We start from the raw sequence: 18,034 nt of genomic DNA on the forward strand, positions 1-18,034 counted from the left end.
CAGTAAAGCCCACGAAATGAAGACCCGAGAGAAACAAGGCTCATGGTGAATATAATGTATATTTAAACCTCTCCTTTTCCTACCCCATCTTCTTCCTTTCCTTTGTCAGCAGGCTCAGAAGGGAAAATGCATTTTTTTTAAGATTTTCCTTATTTATAGAGTGCACAAGTTGGGGGGAGGGGCAGGCGAGAGAGAATCTCCAGCAGACTCTGCGCTGAGCGCAAAGCAGACCTGGGGCTTGATCTGACGACCCCAAGATCACCACCGGAGCCAAAATCAAGAGTCCGATTCTCAACCAACTGAGCCACCCAGGTGCCCCAGATTCATCTTTTTGACCTTGGAAGGACAAATTCGCTGTAAACACTCCCACTCATACGGCTTCACAGGTTAGTTCCTTGTTTGGTATGGAGAGAAGGGTCTAGAAGTCAAAGTGTGAAGATCTGGAGTGGATTTCTCCCCGAACTCTCCACTGTGTGAGCAGGAATAAGTAATGCTAATCCCTGAGCTCCAATTTTGTCATCTGTGAAAAATCACAAACATGAGGATCAAATTAATAATGTGTTAGGATGTAAGATGCATTGCAAACCGTACATCACACTGCATGGGAGAAGTTGCGTGCCTTCCGTCAGCTGGCAGGAACTCTTGGGTCTTGGCCTTCCCAGCGATCACACTCGGGAGAGGTATGAGGTGTTTGGGCAGCCCGAACATATCCCCTAAGAAGCTGCCTAGAAGGCCCCCCTCCTGGGGCGGGCTGGGCTTGGGGGAGGTGTTGGGAGACACTTGCAGTCAGGCGCACCCTGCTGCGCAAGCTTTTAGCAGAGGCACCGTGTGAAGGAGGGAACTAAATGTGGGATCGGAGAGGATGGGGCTGGGGGGAGAACCCTACTCAGTGACTGGTTCGGAAGAGCCCAGGGCACACGGCAGAGGGGGTAGATTCCAGAACAAGTTGGGTACCACACCAAGTCCGAAACAAACTTCTCAGGCTGGGGAACTTGACCCCTACTTTAGAGACTGGAAAGCTTTTCAGGAGAGGACTCAGAGGCAACATTTGCTTCTTGATGCATAATCTCCCATCTTGGGTGAAGGGTCAGGGCCAAAGACGAAACACACATTGCTGTGAAAATGCCCCAATAAGCCTGCTCCAGAGTAGCAAGCAAGGCGCTCAGAGCAGAGAAACCCATCACTTAGCACTTCCTCACAGGCCCCACAGACTCTGCCCACAGAGCCGCCACCGCCAATCATCTGGGATGCTGGGGCTCCGTGTTAACACGTGTTAACAAGACAGGGGCAGAGAGAAGTGGGGAAGCAAGACCAGCTCTCCCAGCCTGTGCGGGAGGGATGGCACTGGCAGGACAGGCCCAAGGGTGCAAGAGAGAACAGAACGCGCCGGGGGGGCGGGAAGAGGCTGCGAGGGAACCCTGCGCCGTTCCTGCATCCACCATCATTGCTGCTAGCAACTTCCCCATAAACATCTTCCGCACCTACTCGGCCGGCCAACAACGTTGCATAAAAGACAAACTCGCAAAAAAAAAAAATCAAAGAGTGACCTTCATGAAACAGCACATAGGGAAACATGAAAAGCATATAACAAAATTAAAAAGAGTGTATTGCAAAATACAAAATATTTGAATACGTTGAACGTGTGTGTAGACTGACGCCAATCCGGCACAAATAACTGATTTTATTTTGTGGGTTGTACCTAACCACTTGTCTTCGAAATCTCTCCTCCATAGTACTTTGCTTTCTCTCTCTTTTCTGTATGTTGATTCATTTCCTGGCTTGACAGCGCACTTTTTCTTTTTTTGCTAAGATGTCTCTCTTCATTAAGAGAAGTATCAGTTTCCAAATAAGACAACGCATGTTTGTACCTCAGTTTTGTATTGCACCGTGGACGCCTCAGCATTTTGAAAGCCTCTGCCCTGTTGTTTGTTCTTGGCATGTTGTCAGATGTCCATTGATAAATGGTCCAAAGTTCTATGGGAAATGTGGATTCAAAACTTCACAGCACTGTATAGACCATTATGAGGGCTAAGATTTATATACAATAAAAATGGGAGTACTGCGTCAATGGAGAAATATAACCCGTTGATGAGACCAACAAACTGTCAAACCAAACAGTCAACCAGCTATTTTTTTTTTTAATCTTTTACAGGAAAGTCGCCTTACAGTCAATTAGTTATCCAGCAAAATGGATAACTAATTGCAACAAAGATGCTTGCAACAAAGATGCTCACAGGGGAACTACCTAGAACCACCAAAGGTCTCCGCACACCATACCTTGCCACAAAGTCACCATGATGCTTCTCCCAAATGGCTTCCTTTCAAAGATTCAGGAACCCAAACACTCCGTGAAAATGTTCACCAACCCAGCCGCCCGACTGGCCGTGAAGTACGTTAGACTCAGGCCCTGGAACCCAGAACCACTCTCCCTCTGAAAGGCACCTAAGAGAAAAAGGTAGTTAGTTAGCAACATCTCTTCATTTACACAAATGTCAGCCAGTTACAGAACAAACACACCCCTGGCCTGCATCAGAGAAAGGCAAAACCAAGCGAGCCGTTCTTAGCAGCCCATCTGTGTAAATGGCCATGAGCAAGCCAAAGTTTTGAGACACCACGGACTAGTCTTCACAGCCTGTCTGTTACTACATTATCATTGTCAGAGCCTTGAGCACCTACAGGAAACTGCGCAAAATTAAGGCTTGAGATTCCAAGCTAATCCACACTGATAGAAGGTGCAAAGACCAGAAAGCTACAGAGCTGTTCCTAAAACACTGGGTGATAAAGCGCGTTCCACATCCAGAATTGAACGGCATGGGATAGATCCCAGCTTCCTGAATTTCCAATCTCTGGGTAACAAATACCTTCTGCCTTTTTCTCTCCCAGCCCTCCCACCCCCCCAACAGCTTTAAGACTTAATTCTTTGTATGAAATCCCTCTTCCTTTGAAATAGCTAAAGTGATTTCTGGTTTTCTTGACCAGACCCTTACTGATGAACCATCGGTATTTTTTTTCTTTTCTACATTTTTTTTCTTTTGGATATTTGTGTTGACACCCAAGTTTTCGTGTTTGGCTCCTTGTCCTTTGTCCTTGGAGTTCTTCGACAGGATCTTCCTGTTGTTAATTTTGTGGTTGCCATTATGTTTCTTCCTACCACCCTCTCAACACTGGCAAAATTGGATGCTTGCCCCTAACTGGGCTTCTCTGCTTTTAGACCCCTGTTATATTCAACTGCAAAACAACCTGAAAACACCGAGCAGACCCAATCCCTTTCTCTGGGAACACCTCCAGGTTCCAGTGAAACTTTTGCTCTACTGGGTCATTAACAAAAAAGGTCTGCCACAGCAGGACTCTGCCCCTGTTGATGGGAGCTATGCATAACTAATGAAGAGGAAAATTGGGAGCAACCCGGCCTGATCAGTCTCAACATGTTCCTAATAACTTCTACATCTTCCGATCTTCATTTCCCTATACGTCTTCTTTCCTTCCGAAATGAATACTCCAAATCCTCTTCAGCCCACTAACGTCTTCCAGTCTCGATTTTCTCTCCCTTTCTTCCCCATCTTATGGTATTTTGTTTTGTAGAGGATTACTTCAGTTTCTTGGTCACATTGTACACATTTTCTTTTTTATATTTTTAAAGATCTTATTTATTTATTCGAAAGAGAGAGAACATGAGAGGGGGTAGCAGCAGAGGGAGACGGAGAAGCAGGCTCTCTGCTGAACAGGGAGCCCGATGCGGGGCTCGATCCCAGGACCCTGAGATCATGACCTGAGCTGAAGGCAGATGCCTAACCGACTGAGCCACCCGGGCGCCCGTGTACACATTCTAAATACCAGTTGCCTTGGTCTCTAGTTGTGGACATTAAGACGTCACAGATGTCCAGTAACCCGGAAGATTTAAGAGTAGACTTTATCTCGTAGTACTGAAACTACCCCCAAGTGATAGGTCCTAGATTTGTCTCAGATATGAGGTGGTTATCCTTCCATAATGCTTGGAGGAGTTTATTACTTGTCCAGAGCCACAGAGATTGTAGGCGGCAGGCAGAGCCAGGATTTGAACCCAGATCTTTCTGATGCCATGGCTGCTGCTGGTATCATTCACAGGTGGAGCCTCCCCTAGTGACAAAGGGAGCCGGGAGAGCCTTCCCAGAGGAGGCGTGACTGCCAAAAAACTGTAGAAAAGCCAAGACTAACATAAACAAAAGCTCGCAATTTTAAATTCCAGCAAAATTCTCTCTCTCCTCTGTCAGCATGAGGTACCTCTTGGATGAAGAATTCATTCAAGTGTTTCTTAGCAACCAGAAGCATTATCATGAAAACCTCCAGTTCGGAAGTGTCTGCCAGAGTTCATTTCCCCTGAGTCACACATATATGTGGAATAGAGTCATATGAACAAGGAAGAAGGTGTGGCAGGATACACAGCGAGAAGCGAGAGTTGACAGGAAGTAGGCAGATAATTAGTTTCACTTTTACACACCTGTGTTTCCCTTGTTATAACAAGCACATATTATTTTATCATGTGAAAAACATCAAATAAAAAAAGTTTAGGAGCTTGTGGCAAACACATTCATCAAATCCCACTCTATTTTCTTCTTCCTGCATATATGAAGTAACTATACTTCCCAATCTCCCGCGCGCTTAGATTCTGGTTATGTCACCGGGTTCTCACCGAAGGGATGTGGGCAGAAGTGACATATACCATTTCCGCATCATAATAGCCCCTATGGCATCATCCACACTCACTCTTCCTCCTCCTTGGCAAACTTTGAGGACATAGGATTAAGATGACACTATGGCAAAATAAAACAGAGCCTAGACTCCTGAATCAATTACTCCAACAAACAAGGACCTATCTGATGAAGCCACTAAGAACATGCGGTCTGTTTGTTACTGCAGCACTCCCTGCCTATCCAGACTAATAGGGTGCCCGTAGGCGCCAAGACTTTCCAGTGACCCACAGAAGTTCTGAGGGAACCTCTTGTCCACTTCACACATGGAAAAAGCCTTGCAGTGTTTTTGCTAACTGGATTTTTTCAATCCTAAGTTTATATGGGGACATATTTCAGAGCATAGTTCCTTTCCCTCCCTCTACCTCTGAATTACCTTCCCCATTCTCACTTTGCTGTGGTGTGTTTGTTCCAAAGGGAAATAAATCAAGGGCTTATCAGAAAGGAAATAGTACATGCACTTTGCATTCTTGTTTAAACAAGGCCTGAAAGGGAAGGAAATTTTATGACATTTTCTTCTCCTTGGGGACCATTCTGCATTTTACTACCCTAATATTTACTTATTGTTATAGTAAAACCTTAGATAAACCATCAGAGGCTGAGCAGTTCCAGACAAGTGTTTCAAAGAACTAAAGTTTATACATTTAGGCAATAAAATGCTGTTGACTTTTAAATGTTTTGAAGAAAATATTTAAGAAGCATATTAAATGAAGGATGGTGACATGTTCTACCTTTTCTGGGTGATTCAGGGTTAACCCAAGTTCCTGGAATGCTCCACGCTCCCTTGAGGGGCTTGAACGTGCTGTTACCTCTGCCTGGAATAGTCTCTCCCTTCCTTTACCTACTTAACTTCTCCTCATCTTTCAGATGCCAGCTCAAAGACCAATCCCCTCAGGCATAACTGTATAAATTTCCGAAAATTCATCAAACTGTTCACTTGAAACAGGTGAATTTTGTGGTATGTAAATTAGACCTCACTAAAGCTATTTTTTTTAAAGATTTTATTTATTTATTTGACACAGAGAGAGGCACAGTGAGAGAGGGAACACAAGCAGGGGGAGTGGGAGAGGGAGAAGCAGGCTTCCCGGGAGCCCGATGCGGGGCCCGATCCCACGACCCTGGGATTGTGACCTAGCCGAAGGCAGATGCTCAGGACTGAGCCACCCAGGCACCCCACTAAAGCTATTTTTAAATGGCTAACAACACCATCCAGGAGGTAGAGCACCCTCCCCCCTTAAATGTGGGCTGCATATAGTGACTTCCTTCCAAAGATGATAGCATGGAAAGGGAAAGAGGGAAGGGAAGTATGTCCATAATGGAGAAACCTGACAAGAACGGTAACAGCCAAGTGATCAAGGTCAATATCAACAATGATAAGTCAAGTTAAAAGTCTGTACCCTCGATTCGATGTGTTGAATATGGCACTTTACCCCTATGGGCTTCCTTCCAGACACCATAACCCCAGTCTAACCACGAGAAAAATTCCAAAAGAGGTGCATCCTTCAATGTAACTCACCAGTAGTCCTCAAAACTGTCTGGTTTATCAAAAACAAGAAGAGTCTAAGAAGTTTTCACATCCAAGAGGAGCCTAAAGGAGACACGACAACTAAATGTGATATGAGGGGCGCCTGGGTGGCCCAGTCAGCTAAGCATCTGCCTTCAGCTCAGGTCATGATCCCAGGGTCCTGGGATCAAATCCTGCATCGGGCTCCCTGCTCAGCGGGGAGTCTGTTTCCTCCCTCTCCCTCTGCCTCTTCCCCTGTTTGTGCGCTCTCTCTGACAAATAAATAAAATCTTACAAAATAAATAAATAAATAATAAATAAATGTGATGTGATACCCTGGATGGGCTCCTGAGAGAGAAAAAGAATATTAGGTACAAACTAAGGAAATGTGAATTAAGTATGGACTTTAGTTAATAATAATATATCACTATTGGTTCACCACATGTGACAAATGTACCACGGTGATGGAAGATGTAAATAATAGGGGAAGTTTTTTTAGAACAGTTTTAGATGTATAGGGAAATTGTAAAGACAATACAGAGAGGGGCGCCTGGGTGGCTCAGTCAGTTAAGCTTAAGCTTAATTTCCCAGCCCCGCCCCTCAGCAGATCAAGTCCCCTTACTGTATGTCCATATAGCAATCTGGAAAGCTAACTAAATGAATGAACGAATTTATCACCATATGCCACTATGGCTGTGCATTTTGCACAACTTGATAGGTGCTTAGTCATAAATTAGAGTAAGTAACATAAGAATGTAAGTTCCATGGCAATAGGATTTTGTCTGTTCTGTTCCCTACTGGATGCTCATCACCTGGAGAGCACCTAGCCCACGGCAGAAAAACTTCCACCCTAGCTGGAGCCAAGGAATCTTCTCCCCAGTGGTTTGAGCTTGGGATAAAGATATTTTAGCTCAGGGGCGCCTGGGTGGCTCAGTCGGTTGGGCGTCTGCCTTCAGCTCAGGTCTTGATCCCAGGGTCCTGGGATTGAATCCGGCATCGGGCTCCCTGCCCAGTGGGGGAGTCTGCTTCTTCCTCTGCCCCTCCCCCTTCTCGTGTTCTCTTTCTCTCTCTTGCAAAAATAAATAAAAAATAAAATCTTTAAAAACAAAAAAAGATATTTGAGCTCAGTCTGCATGATTCCTTAATACAGCTTATTGAGGTGTGGACGGCAGCACCATTTGATTGGGTTGTCAGATGAACAGAGGCTTAGGGGATTGGTCTTTAAAGAATCAAGCCAAGACTAAGAGGAAAGGAAAGACAAGGGACAGGGCGAGAGGTCCACCTAGGTTCGCACCAGGGCTGTCTTCTCCAGTTCCAGTCAATTGCTGGGACTGTGTGTCCCGGGAGACCCTCCTGCTGTGTACAGTTCAACAAGCCCTTACCATCAGACCTTGCTCCTTAGGGATAACTGCTCCGAAACCTTATCCGTATCCTGTTTTCCTAGTCTGAGTTTCTGTTGTGAAAGATGTTGAATCAGAGTAATGGAGGGAAATATCACCTGCGGTATGATGAAGAGAGAGAAAAAGACAACAGGAAGCATAAATGGGGATAAGAAAGTGGAAGTGGAAGCTATAAAAAGCTGATTCTTTACAATAGCCAAGATATAGAAGCAGCCCAAGTGCCCACTGATTGATAAATGGATAAAGATGGGCTGTGTGTAGGTAGACACACACACACACACACACACACACACACACACACACACACACACACAATGGAATATTATTCAGCCATTAAAAAAGAATAAAATCTTGACGTTTGCAGTGATGTGGATGGATCTAGAGAGTATTATGCTAAGTGAAATAAATCAGGCAGAGAAAGACAAACACCATGCAATTTCACTCTTACGTGGAATTTAGGAAACAAAACAAACAAACGAAGGAAAAAAAGAGACAAACGTGGTTACCAGAGGGGAGGGAGGGGTGAGTAGGTGATGGGGATGAAGAGCACACTCATCGTGATGCGCACAGAGTAATGTATGGAATTGTTCAATCACTATATTGTACCTCTGAAACTAAGATAACACTGTAGTTTATTTATTTATTTATTTTTAAAGATTTTATTTATTCATTTGAGACAGAGAGACAGAGAGAGCACAAGCAGGGGGAGAGGCAGAGGGAGGGAGAGGGAGAAGCAGACTCCCCGCTGAGCTGGGAGCTGGACGTGGGGCTCGATCCCAGGACCTGGAGATCATGACCTGAGCCAAAAGCAGATGCTTAACCATCTGAGCCACCCAGGCGCCCCGAACCTTCGATGTAAAAAAATGGAAAGCAGAGGAAGAACTAGAAATACATGAAAATGACCTAACAAGTGTACAGGAACGAGCAAGATCACAGACTCCAAGGGTCATGAATTCATTCATTCAGCAAATATGTACTGAGCCCCCACTCTGTGGCAGGTTCCATTCTTGGTGTTAGGAATACAGCACCCAACAAAATGATGGAAATTACTGCCCAGAAGAGCGATCAGAGACTGGTGGGGGTTTACACAGCAACTGAAACTAGAGAAAGAGAATGACGGAGCGGCTGTTTTATATTGGTTGGTCAGGCGAGGCCTCTTTAAGAAGGCAACATTAAATTGAAGTCTGAAGGGCAAGAAAGCACTAGAAGCGGGAAGGTGCTGTAGGATATGGGGGCGATGATCTAGACAGAGGGACGAATCAGTGCCCAAGGCTGCAAGGAAGGGTTCTCAAGAATATGGAAAGTTTGCCCCCCAGGGAACATTTGGCCATGTCTAGACTTTTTGGTAGTCACAACGTGGTGGTAGAGAACAATGCTACTGGCATCTAATGGTTACAGGCCAGGGATGCAAATAAACATCCTACGGTTTGCACAGGACAAACCTTTATGCAGAGAATTATCCAAAAAGTCAATGGTGCCGGGGTTGAGAAACCCTGCCCTGAGGCCATCACAGGCTTGGCACCTTCAAGGTGTAGAAAGCAGGGCACCACTCCTGGAGAACAGAAGAGAGGAAGTAGGTGGAAGCGGATGGTATGCGCCCTTGTGTGCCATGGCAAGAAGCTGCCATCTTGTTCTACGTATGGCAAGGAGCCCATGTTCTAAAAATGGGCAGTAAACATGGACTAATTTATTTGTGGAAACAATGACCCCGGCTCTTACGTGGAATGTGGCGGGAGGGGCCAATGTGAGGAAAGAAGAGCTGCTGGGTGGTTTGACAGAAGGAGGAGGTGGTGGCTTGGAGGTGGGTCATGACAGTAGAGACAGAGTAGCAGAGGGCTGAGATTTATTTTACAGGTAGAACTTACAGGTCCTGGTGACAAAGTGAATTCAGAGGGTGAGGGAAACAGGAATCAATGATTCATCGAAGGTGGGGCCAGCTACATGGGCGCATGACGAATGCAAGAGCCGTCCCCACCTCGGGCTGGCAGTGACCTCAGTGGAGGGCTCTCTGCCACCCTGCATCCAGGGGACTGAGCACATCCCAGCCTGCAGGCTGCCAGCTAGCCCCTGCAGGTGGCTCATCCACTGCGGGATGGGGCAACAGACCGGGGGAAAGAAGGAACGGACTTCCCTGCCCGGCTGGGGCACTGAGTCTGGCAAATTATGAAGCTGGCCCTGCTTGAAGGTTTCCGGCTTGAGCAACTAGATGCTTCATTACTGCCATTTACCAAAATGGGGAAGAGTAGGAGGTGGGGTAAAAGGTTCCATCTGGGACTTGTTTAATCTCAAGATGCCTGTGAGACATCTCACTGACAAGACTGAGTAGGCAATTGTGTGTATCTTTCTACAGCTCAGAAAAGACCTAACGTTGTAGGCATAGAGCTCGAATTTGTCAGCCTGTGGTATATAAAACACGAGAATGATGGTGCGGCTGCTATGAAAAACAGTATGGAGGTCTCTCAAAAAAAATTAAACACAGACTTACCCCATGATTCAGCCATTCCATTTCTGGGTATACACCCCAGAGAAGTGAAAGTAGGAACTCACACAGATATTTGTACACCTGTGTACACAGCAGTATTATTCACAGCAGCCAAAAGGTAGAAACAACCCAAATGTCCATCAATAGATGAATGGATAAAAAAAAAAAAATGTGGTCTATACACATACAATGGGATATTACTTGGCCTTGAAAAGGAAGGATATTGGGGCACCGGGGTGAGCGCCAGGTGGGGCTCCCTGCTCAGCGGGGAGCCTGCTTCTCCTGCCCCTCTGCCCCGCCCCCTGCTCATGCTCTCTCGCACACAGTCTTTCTCTCTCAAATAAGTAAATAAATTGTTAAAAAAAAAAGGAAGGAAGGAAAGGAAGGAAATTCTGGCACCTGCTATAACATAGGTGAACTTCGAAGACATTATGCTAAGTGAGATGAGCCAGTCACAACAGGACAAGTATTGTGTGATTCCATTTATATAAGGAACCTAGAGCAGTCAAATTCATAGAATGGTTACCAGAGGCTGGGAAGAAGGAGGAATGGGGAGTTAGTATTTAACGGGACAGAGTTTCTGTTCAGGAAGATGAAAAAGTTCTGGAGATGGACGGTGGTGATGGTTGCACAACAATGTGAACGTACTCTAATGTCACTGACCTGTGCATTTAAAAATGGTTAAACTGGTAAATTTTATGTTCTGTATATTTCGTCACAATAAAAAAGGACTTATTCATTATTATTTATTGAGTGCTTCCTATATGCCCAGCACTATTCTAAGTCCTTTCATTGTTTAAAACTCACATAACCCTCATAAAAGTTTTTTTTAAGCAATTTTATTCATCCATTTGAGAGAGAGAGAGCACAAGCAGGGGGAGGGGTGGGGGAGAGGGAGAGGCAGACTCTCCACTGAGCATGGAGCTCGGAGCCCCACATGGGGCTTGACCCCAGGACCCCGAGATCATAACCTGAGCCGAAGGCAGATGCATAACTGACTGAGCCACCCAGGCGCCCCAACCCTCATAATAATCTTTAAAGTAGATACCACAGGAGCGCCTGGGTGGCTCAGTTGGTTAAACTAGATGCCACATATAGGCAGTCATCTCTTGGACATCAGCCTTAGCAACATATTTATGGATCTGTCTCCTCAGGCAAGGGAAACAAAAGCAAAAAATACACCACTGGGATTACACTGAAATAAAAAAGCTTTGCACAGCAAAGGAAATGATTAACAAAACAAAAAGGCAACCTAGTGAATGGGTGAAGATATTTGCAAATGACATATCTGATAAGGGGTTAGCATTTAAACTATATAAAAAACTTACACAACTCAACACCAAAAACCAAACAACTGATTAAAAAATGGGCAATGGGGGCACCTGGGTGGCTCAGCTGGTTAAGCACCCGACTCTTGGTTTCAGCGCAGGTCATGATCTCAGGATCATGAGATCGAACCCTGCATCAGCCTCCGCACACAGTGAGGAGTCTGCTTGAGACTTTCTCCCTTTGCCCCTACCCCCTCTCTCTTTCTCCCTAAAATAAATAAATACATCTTTAAAAATAAATAAATAAATAAAAATTTAAAATGGGCAGTGGACTTGAATAGACATTTTTCCAAAGAAGACATCCCATCCAGATGGCCAGCAGATACATGAAAAGATGCTCAATATCACTCATCATCAGGGAAATGCAAATGAGAACCACAGTGAAGTATCTCCTCACACCTGTCTGAATGAGTAGTACCAAAAAGACAAGGAATAACAAGTGCTGGCAAGGATGTAGAGAAAAGGGAACCCTCGTGCACTTTGGGTGAGCATATAATTGTTGCAGTATTATTTACAATAGCCAAGATACGGAAGCAACCCAGGCACCAGGGTGGCTAAGTCCTTAAGTGTCTGCCTTTGGCTCAGGTCATGATCCCGGGGGCCTGGGATGGAGCCCTGCATCGGGCTCTCCACTCGGCAGGGAGTCTGCTTCTCCCTCTCCCTCTGTGATCTCTCTCGCTTTTGCTCTCTCTCAAAACAATCAATAAATAAAATCTTTAAAAAAAAAAAGATATGGAAGCAGCCCAAGTGTCCATCCATAGATACATGGATAGAGAAGATGTGGTGTACACACTCAGTGGAATATTACTCAGTCATAAAAAAGAATCTTGCCATTTTTGACAACATGGGTGGACCTAGAGGGTATTACGCTGAGTGAAATATGTCAAAGAAAAACAAATAAATACTATTTGATTTCACTTATATGTGGAATCTAGAAGCAAAACAAACAAACAACAATGACAACAACAAACCAGAAGCAGACTCATAAACACAGAGAACAGTAAAAAAAAAAAAGAAAAGAAAAGAAGAGGAAGTAGGTACAATATCATCAACCCCATTTTACAAACAAGAAAACCAATGACCAGAGTCGTGAAGTAATGGGCCGAAGCTCACGCAGCTTCCAAACGGCCGGGCTCAGATTTGGATTCAGGCAGCCTGGTACCAGAGCCCAAACATTTCTTTTCTTTTTTTTTTTTTTAAAGATTTATTTATTTATTTTACAGAAAGAAAGCCCAAGCACGTGCGTGTGAGTACGGTGAGGGGAGAGGGAGAGGGGGAAACCTCAAGCAGATTCCCTGCTGAGCAGGGAGCCTGACATGGGACTCCATCCCAGGACCCCGAGACCATGACCTGAGCTGAAATCAAGAGTCGGTCCCTTAATCGACTGAGCCACCCAGGTGCCTCCCAAATATTTTTTTTAAAAAACCAACGGTATTACCTATCAACAGAGATTATGTCATGTACTAGAACACATTTCACAATAAACAACAACAACAACAAAAACAAAAAAGAAATGTTTCCAATTGAAGGCTGACTTGATAGCTCACAAGCAGCTAGGTGCTGGCCTTTCACCATATTTGGACGTGGCTTCCCAGCACAGGGCTGGGCTGCAGAGGGATGAGAAGTCAGCCAGCAAAGGAAGCGGGGGGTACAATTATGGGTGACAAATCGTTTCATTGCCTTTGGAAAAATTACTCTATGACAAGAGACGTCCCATGAATGTGCTGCCAGGAGGGCATCCTGCTGTGCGAGCGAAGGTCAGGATGGCCCTCAGCCAGCCCACAGGGCCAGGAGGGGCAGTGCCCCAATCCCAGGCCGGGTGGACCCGGGGGCCAAGTCTGCAGTTCCTCGGTCTTCAAGAGATGGGGGTTACTGTGCTATTTGTAGGTTGCTCTGTGGTGTTATCAATCGAACATCTCAGACAGAAGCCACGCCAAAGCCATGGAAACTCCAGGCCTACAGCTGGGAAGATGCCATGGTTGGACCAAGGAAGTCAGAAGTTCCTACTGTCGAAGCCAAGTTAGAGCCGGCTGGCGGAAGGGAAGGTGCAAAGCACTCATGTAGATTCCATTTATAGACCAGATTTCCCTCGCTCAGAAGCACATCCCAATCTGTCAGGAATCCACAGGCCCGCTGGGGCTCCGGGCAGGCCGGGTCACTGAAGTGGATGAGAAACGGCTCGATGACAGGGATGCAAAATGCCTCCCTCGCTCAGGCCCTTGTCAGGGGAAAGAGCCAAGCAGCCCGAGAGGTGGCAAGAGATCAGAAGGCAGCAGAACCTCACAATCTGAAGGACCAGGGGTGGTGGAGGGGAACAGAAAGGCCCAGGCAGGGCCAGGCCCCATAGCACTGAAACGGCAGACCCTTTCCTCAACCTCCTTTGGGTATGAACCCCACCTGCCTTGTCCCCAAGTCCAAATTTAACCGGATCAATCACCGCTGCTTTTGACATGGACATTGACCTTACCTTTCAGGCCCCTTCTTGCGGTGGGAAGGCCTTTGGCGCCAGGGACAGGGGCTGGGTGGGATGGTCCTTGTGGGCAAGTGTGCAGCCCCTCGCCGTGAGTGAGGTGAGGGACCCAGCTCACAGGAGGAGCACGGGAACGGGTATGCGGAGCCCTGCAGGAGGAAATCCGAGGAGGGCAGTTTAAGTTCTAGTTTAAAAAACAATCCATGGGGCGCCTGGGTGGCTCGGTCCTTAAGCGTCTGCCTTCGGCTCAGGTCATGATCCCAGGGTCCTGGGATCGAGCCCCGCATCGGGCTCCCTGCTCCGCGGGAAGCCTGCTTCTCCCCCTGCCACTCCCCCTGCTTGTGTTCCCTCTCTCTGTGTGTGTGCGTCTCTCTCTGTCAAATAAATAAATAAAATCTTAAAAACAAAACAAAACAAAAAACAATCCACATCTTCTTGCTTCACTGTCCCGAAGCAGGGGGCCCTTACCTAAGGCATGTACGCTTCACCCCCCGCCCATTCTTCTTCCTACCTCGAACTACTCTGTTAACTATCTCTGCCCTGAGGTGTTTGGGATCCTCAAAAAAAGGACACAAACACATTTTAGTGTGTGTGTGTGTGTGTGTATGTGTGTGTGTGTGTGTGTGTGTGTTGCATAGTTTGCTAGATCTGCCATCACAACATAGCATAGGCTGGGCGGCCTATACAACAGCGATGTATTTTCTCACAGTTCTGGAAGCTGGAAGCCCAAGACTGTGGAGCCAGCCGTGCGGGGTTCTCCCTCCTGGACTTGCAGACGGCTGCGTCTCATCGTGTCCTCCTGGGATCTTCCCTCTGTGCGTGTCCGTGGGAGTCTGTTTGCGTCGCTACAACGAAAGATCAGAAACCAGGCAGCTTGTAAATAGCAGACCTGCAGTGCTCACAGTGCTGGAGGCCGGAAGTCCCAGATCAAGACACCAGCAGATCTGGTGCCTGGTGAGGGCCCACCTCCTGGTTCTCCATGTCCTCACACGGTGGAAGCAGTGAGGGAGCTCTCTGGGGTCTCTCTCATAAGGGCACCAATCCTGTTCATGACGGTTCCGTGACCTAATCACTTCCCAAAGGCCCGACCTCCTAACAGCAACACCTTAGGGGTTAGGATTTAACCTATTCTGGGGGGCCACAGACATTCAATCCATAGCAGTGTCTGTGTCCTAATCTCTTATGAAGATACCAGTCTAACCCATATGACCTGATTTTACCTAGATCACCTCTTTAGTTTTTTTAAAGATTTATTTATTGATTTTACTTTATTTTATTAAAGATTTTATTTATTCATTTGAGAAAGAAAGAGAGAGAGAGAACAAATTGGGGGAGGGGCAGAGAGAGAAGCAGACTCCTGCAGGAACTGGGAGCCTGAGTCGGGACTCAATCCTAGGACCCTGAGATCATGACCTGAGCTAAAGGCAGATGTTTAACCAACTGAGCCACCCACGCGCCCTATTTGTTCATTTGAGACAGAGGGTGAGAGCAGGCACACACACATGCACACACCCGCACACAAAGGAGCATGGGGCAGGGGGCGGGGGAAGCCGGGGCAGAGGAAGGGGGAGAGAGAGAATTCTCAAGCAGACTCCCCACTGAGCACGGAGCCCCACGCGGGGCTCAATCCCAGGACCCTGAGATCATGACCTGAGCCAAAATCAAGAGTATGACGCTTAACCAACTGAGCCACCCAGGCGCCCCTAAATCACTTCTTTAAAAGTCTATCTCCAATGACAATCGCATCCTGAGGGACTGGGGGTTAGGGCATCACCATATGAATCTGGGGGTAAGGGACACAATCCAGCCCATAACAGTAGGTAAGGACGCAGGAGGCTCTGCTGCACACGGCATTAGTACAAGTCCGACCAATAATGCTTTGTTTCACTTATTGGAAATAGCTCAGTTTTCAGCAAGGGAGGTAGAGAAACTGCATTGTTTTGTTACCTTCATTTCTACTCTCACTGCTTGTAAATGAAAACAACACCTACGGTAGTTCAAATCTCAGAATTTGTTAGCTATGGTTTTCTCCTAGATTTTTTTTTTAATACTTTGGCTCTATGATCTGTCTCCAAAGCAAGGCAGATATCAAAAAACAACCTCGCAGGTTACCATCACCTACAGTAAGGAGTGAGATGGTAAGCAAGGGCCGCCATGGGCATGGCTGACCGCCATCATCCAGAATCCCACCACGAAGGAACGACTCATGGTAACAAACAAGTGCTGTTACCCTTCTTGCTGTTGTTCCATCCACCAGTATTTCACAATGTTGAGAGCATCGTTTATATTGAAATCAGAGTCTTGCCTTTTTCTGTTACATTTTATCATACACTTTTCCAAACATCATTAAAAAGGATCCATTGATGGGGCACCGGGGTGGCTTAGGGGCTGAGGCGTCTGACTCTTGATCTCAGCTAAGGTCTTAATCTCATGGTTGTGAGTTCAAGCCCCACACTGGGCTCTGTGCTGGGTGTGGAGCCTACTTAAAAAAATTTTTAGGGGCGCCTGGGTGGCTCAGTCAGTTAAGCGTCTGCCTTTGGCTCAGGTCAATCCCGGAGTCCTGGGTTCAAGCCCCACGTCGGGCTCCCCACTCAGCAGGGAGTCTGCTTCTCCCTCTCCTTTTGCCCCTCCTTCTGCTCGTGCTCGCGCATGCTCTCTCTCACGTAAATAAATAAAAATTTAAAAAATTTAATAATAATAATAAAGGATCTGTTGACATGTTGAATGATTGCATAATATTGCACGGTGTTTCAGGCGACAGTTGACTCAACCATCTCCAGTCATTGGACATTTAGGTTGTTTCTAGTTTTTAACAATTACAAATAATGCTCACAAACATCTTCGGCATACACCCTTGCCTGCATTTCTGATAATTTCTCTCGGCTACATTCCTACAACATGGACACGTTTGCCTTCAAGGCTTTTGGAGCACAGGAGAACCGCTGTCTTTCCAAGCCTGTGACTTCATGGGTCAGGGAAGAACTCGTTGGGCCTTCCCCTGATGCTAATCCAATATTTGGTCCCACGTTCCGACCAGGGGTACCTTCACCCTCTGCCCTCCTTTCCACCCAAGCACAATTAGACTCCCCGTAATTACAGGGTGCTGAGACAGATACAGGGCATCAAAAGGCAAAACAGCTGCTAGTAGAGAAAAGGTGAGGGGGGGGGCACAGAAATGCTGGCATTGACCAAGCGCTTTTCCTCCAAAGGGCTCAAAGGTTTCCAGAGATGTGGTCTCATTAATCTTCACGGGTCTGTGATTTTTCTTTCTGATAGAGACCCAAACAGAAACTGTATTTGTTGGTGTGTATTTGTGCATTCGCTATGCTCCTGCTTTCTGGATGTTCCCTAAAATGGCTTTTATATTTGGGACTTCTGATTTGTGCAGAGGACAAAAAGTCCCAAACCGAGTCTATTTATCTCTTACCCTTCAAACTCACGGGAGGACAGGAGGAAGGACAATTAGTCACATTTTAAGAATGAACAGAGACGCTAAGTAACCCAGCACAGGGTGTCCCCACCAAAGTGGTGGTTCAGGGCAGAAGCCCTAAGTGAAAGCTGCACACCAGGCAGCTTTCTTTCCTTCAAAGTTGCTTGGTTTCACCTTTTTGCAAAAATACATTCACAATTTCTGACCTTGTAGACATTTTTTTGAAAGGAATTGTGATAGAGTAATGGTTCCCCCAAAGATGCTCACATCCTTTCGTCAAAACCTATCAGGAAATGACCTCACAAAAGGGATAGACCTTGCTGATATGATTACATTAGGGTTTGTTTGTTTGTTTTACCTGATTACCCTCTAGTAATTTTAAATTTTGGATTGCATGTATGGATACATTTTTTAAATGTGTTTAAAAAAACAACAACACATAGATGTGCAAAACAGCTCGGCCCTACAGGTCACAAATCTTTGGAGGCAGGGAGCAGGCTTTTGAAATTACGAAACTACCAAGATGATTCTGATGATCAGTCAGGCTTAGGATGTAAACCATTCATATGGTACTCAATGCCTCCTATTAAAGTGTACATGTGTGAATATATCTTTACTCCCTAACTAGAAAAGCATCTTATCTATTACATTTTGTTATTCCTACAGTTCTCAGCTCAGAAAAGGTACCCAATA

General features: G+C 46.0%; 1 protein-coding gene across 1 annotated transcript in view; it reads right to left on the reverse strand.

Annotated features, from left to right (window-relative positions):
- Positions 1-218: 218 nt before the first annotated feature.
- Positions 219-18,034, reverse strand: part of LOC113921446 — a 66,663-nt gene continuing 48,847 nt past the window's right edge. The window contains exons 2-4 of the mRNA XM_027592117.2: positions 14,619-14,756; positions 13,909-14,060; positions 219-520 (exon numbers count right to left, since the gene is read on the reverse strand). Of these exons, the coding sequence (XP_027447918.1) occupies positions 426-520; positions 13,909-14,060; positions 14,619-14,701 (330 nt within the window). The 5' untranslated portion in view covers positions 14,702-14,756 and the 3' untranslated portion in view covers positions 219-425. The remainder of the gene's footprint in view (positions 521-13,908; positions 14,061-14,618; positions 14,757-18,034) is intronic.

The sequence above is a fragment of the Zalophus californianus genome, chromosome 9, assembly GCF_009762305.2.
Source record: "Zalophus californianus isolate mZalCal1 chromosome 9, mZalCal1.pri.v2, whole genome shotgun sequence".
NCBI lineage: Eukaryota > Metazoa > Chordata > Mammalia > Carnivora > Otariidae > Zalophus > Zalophus californianus.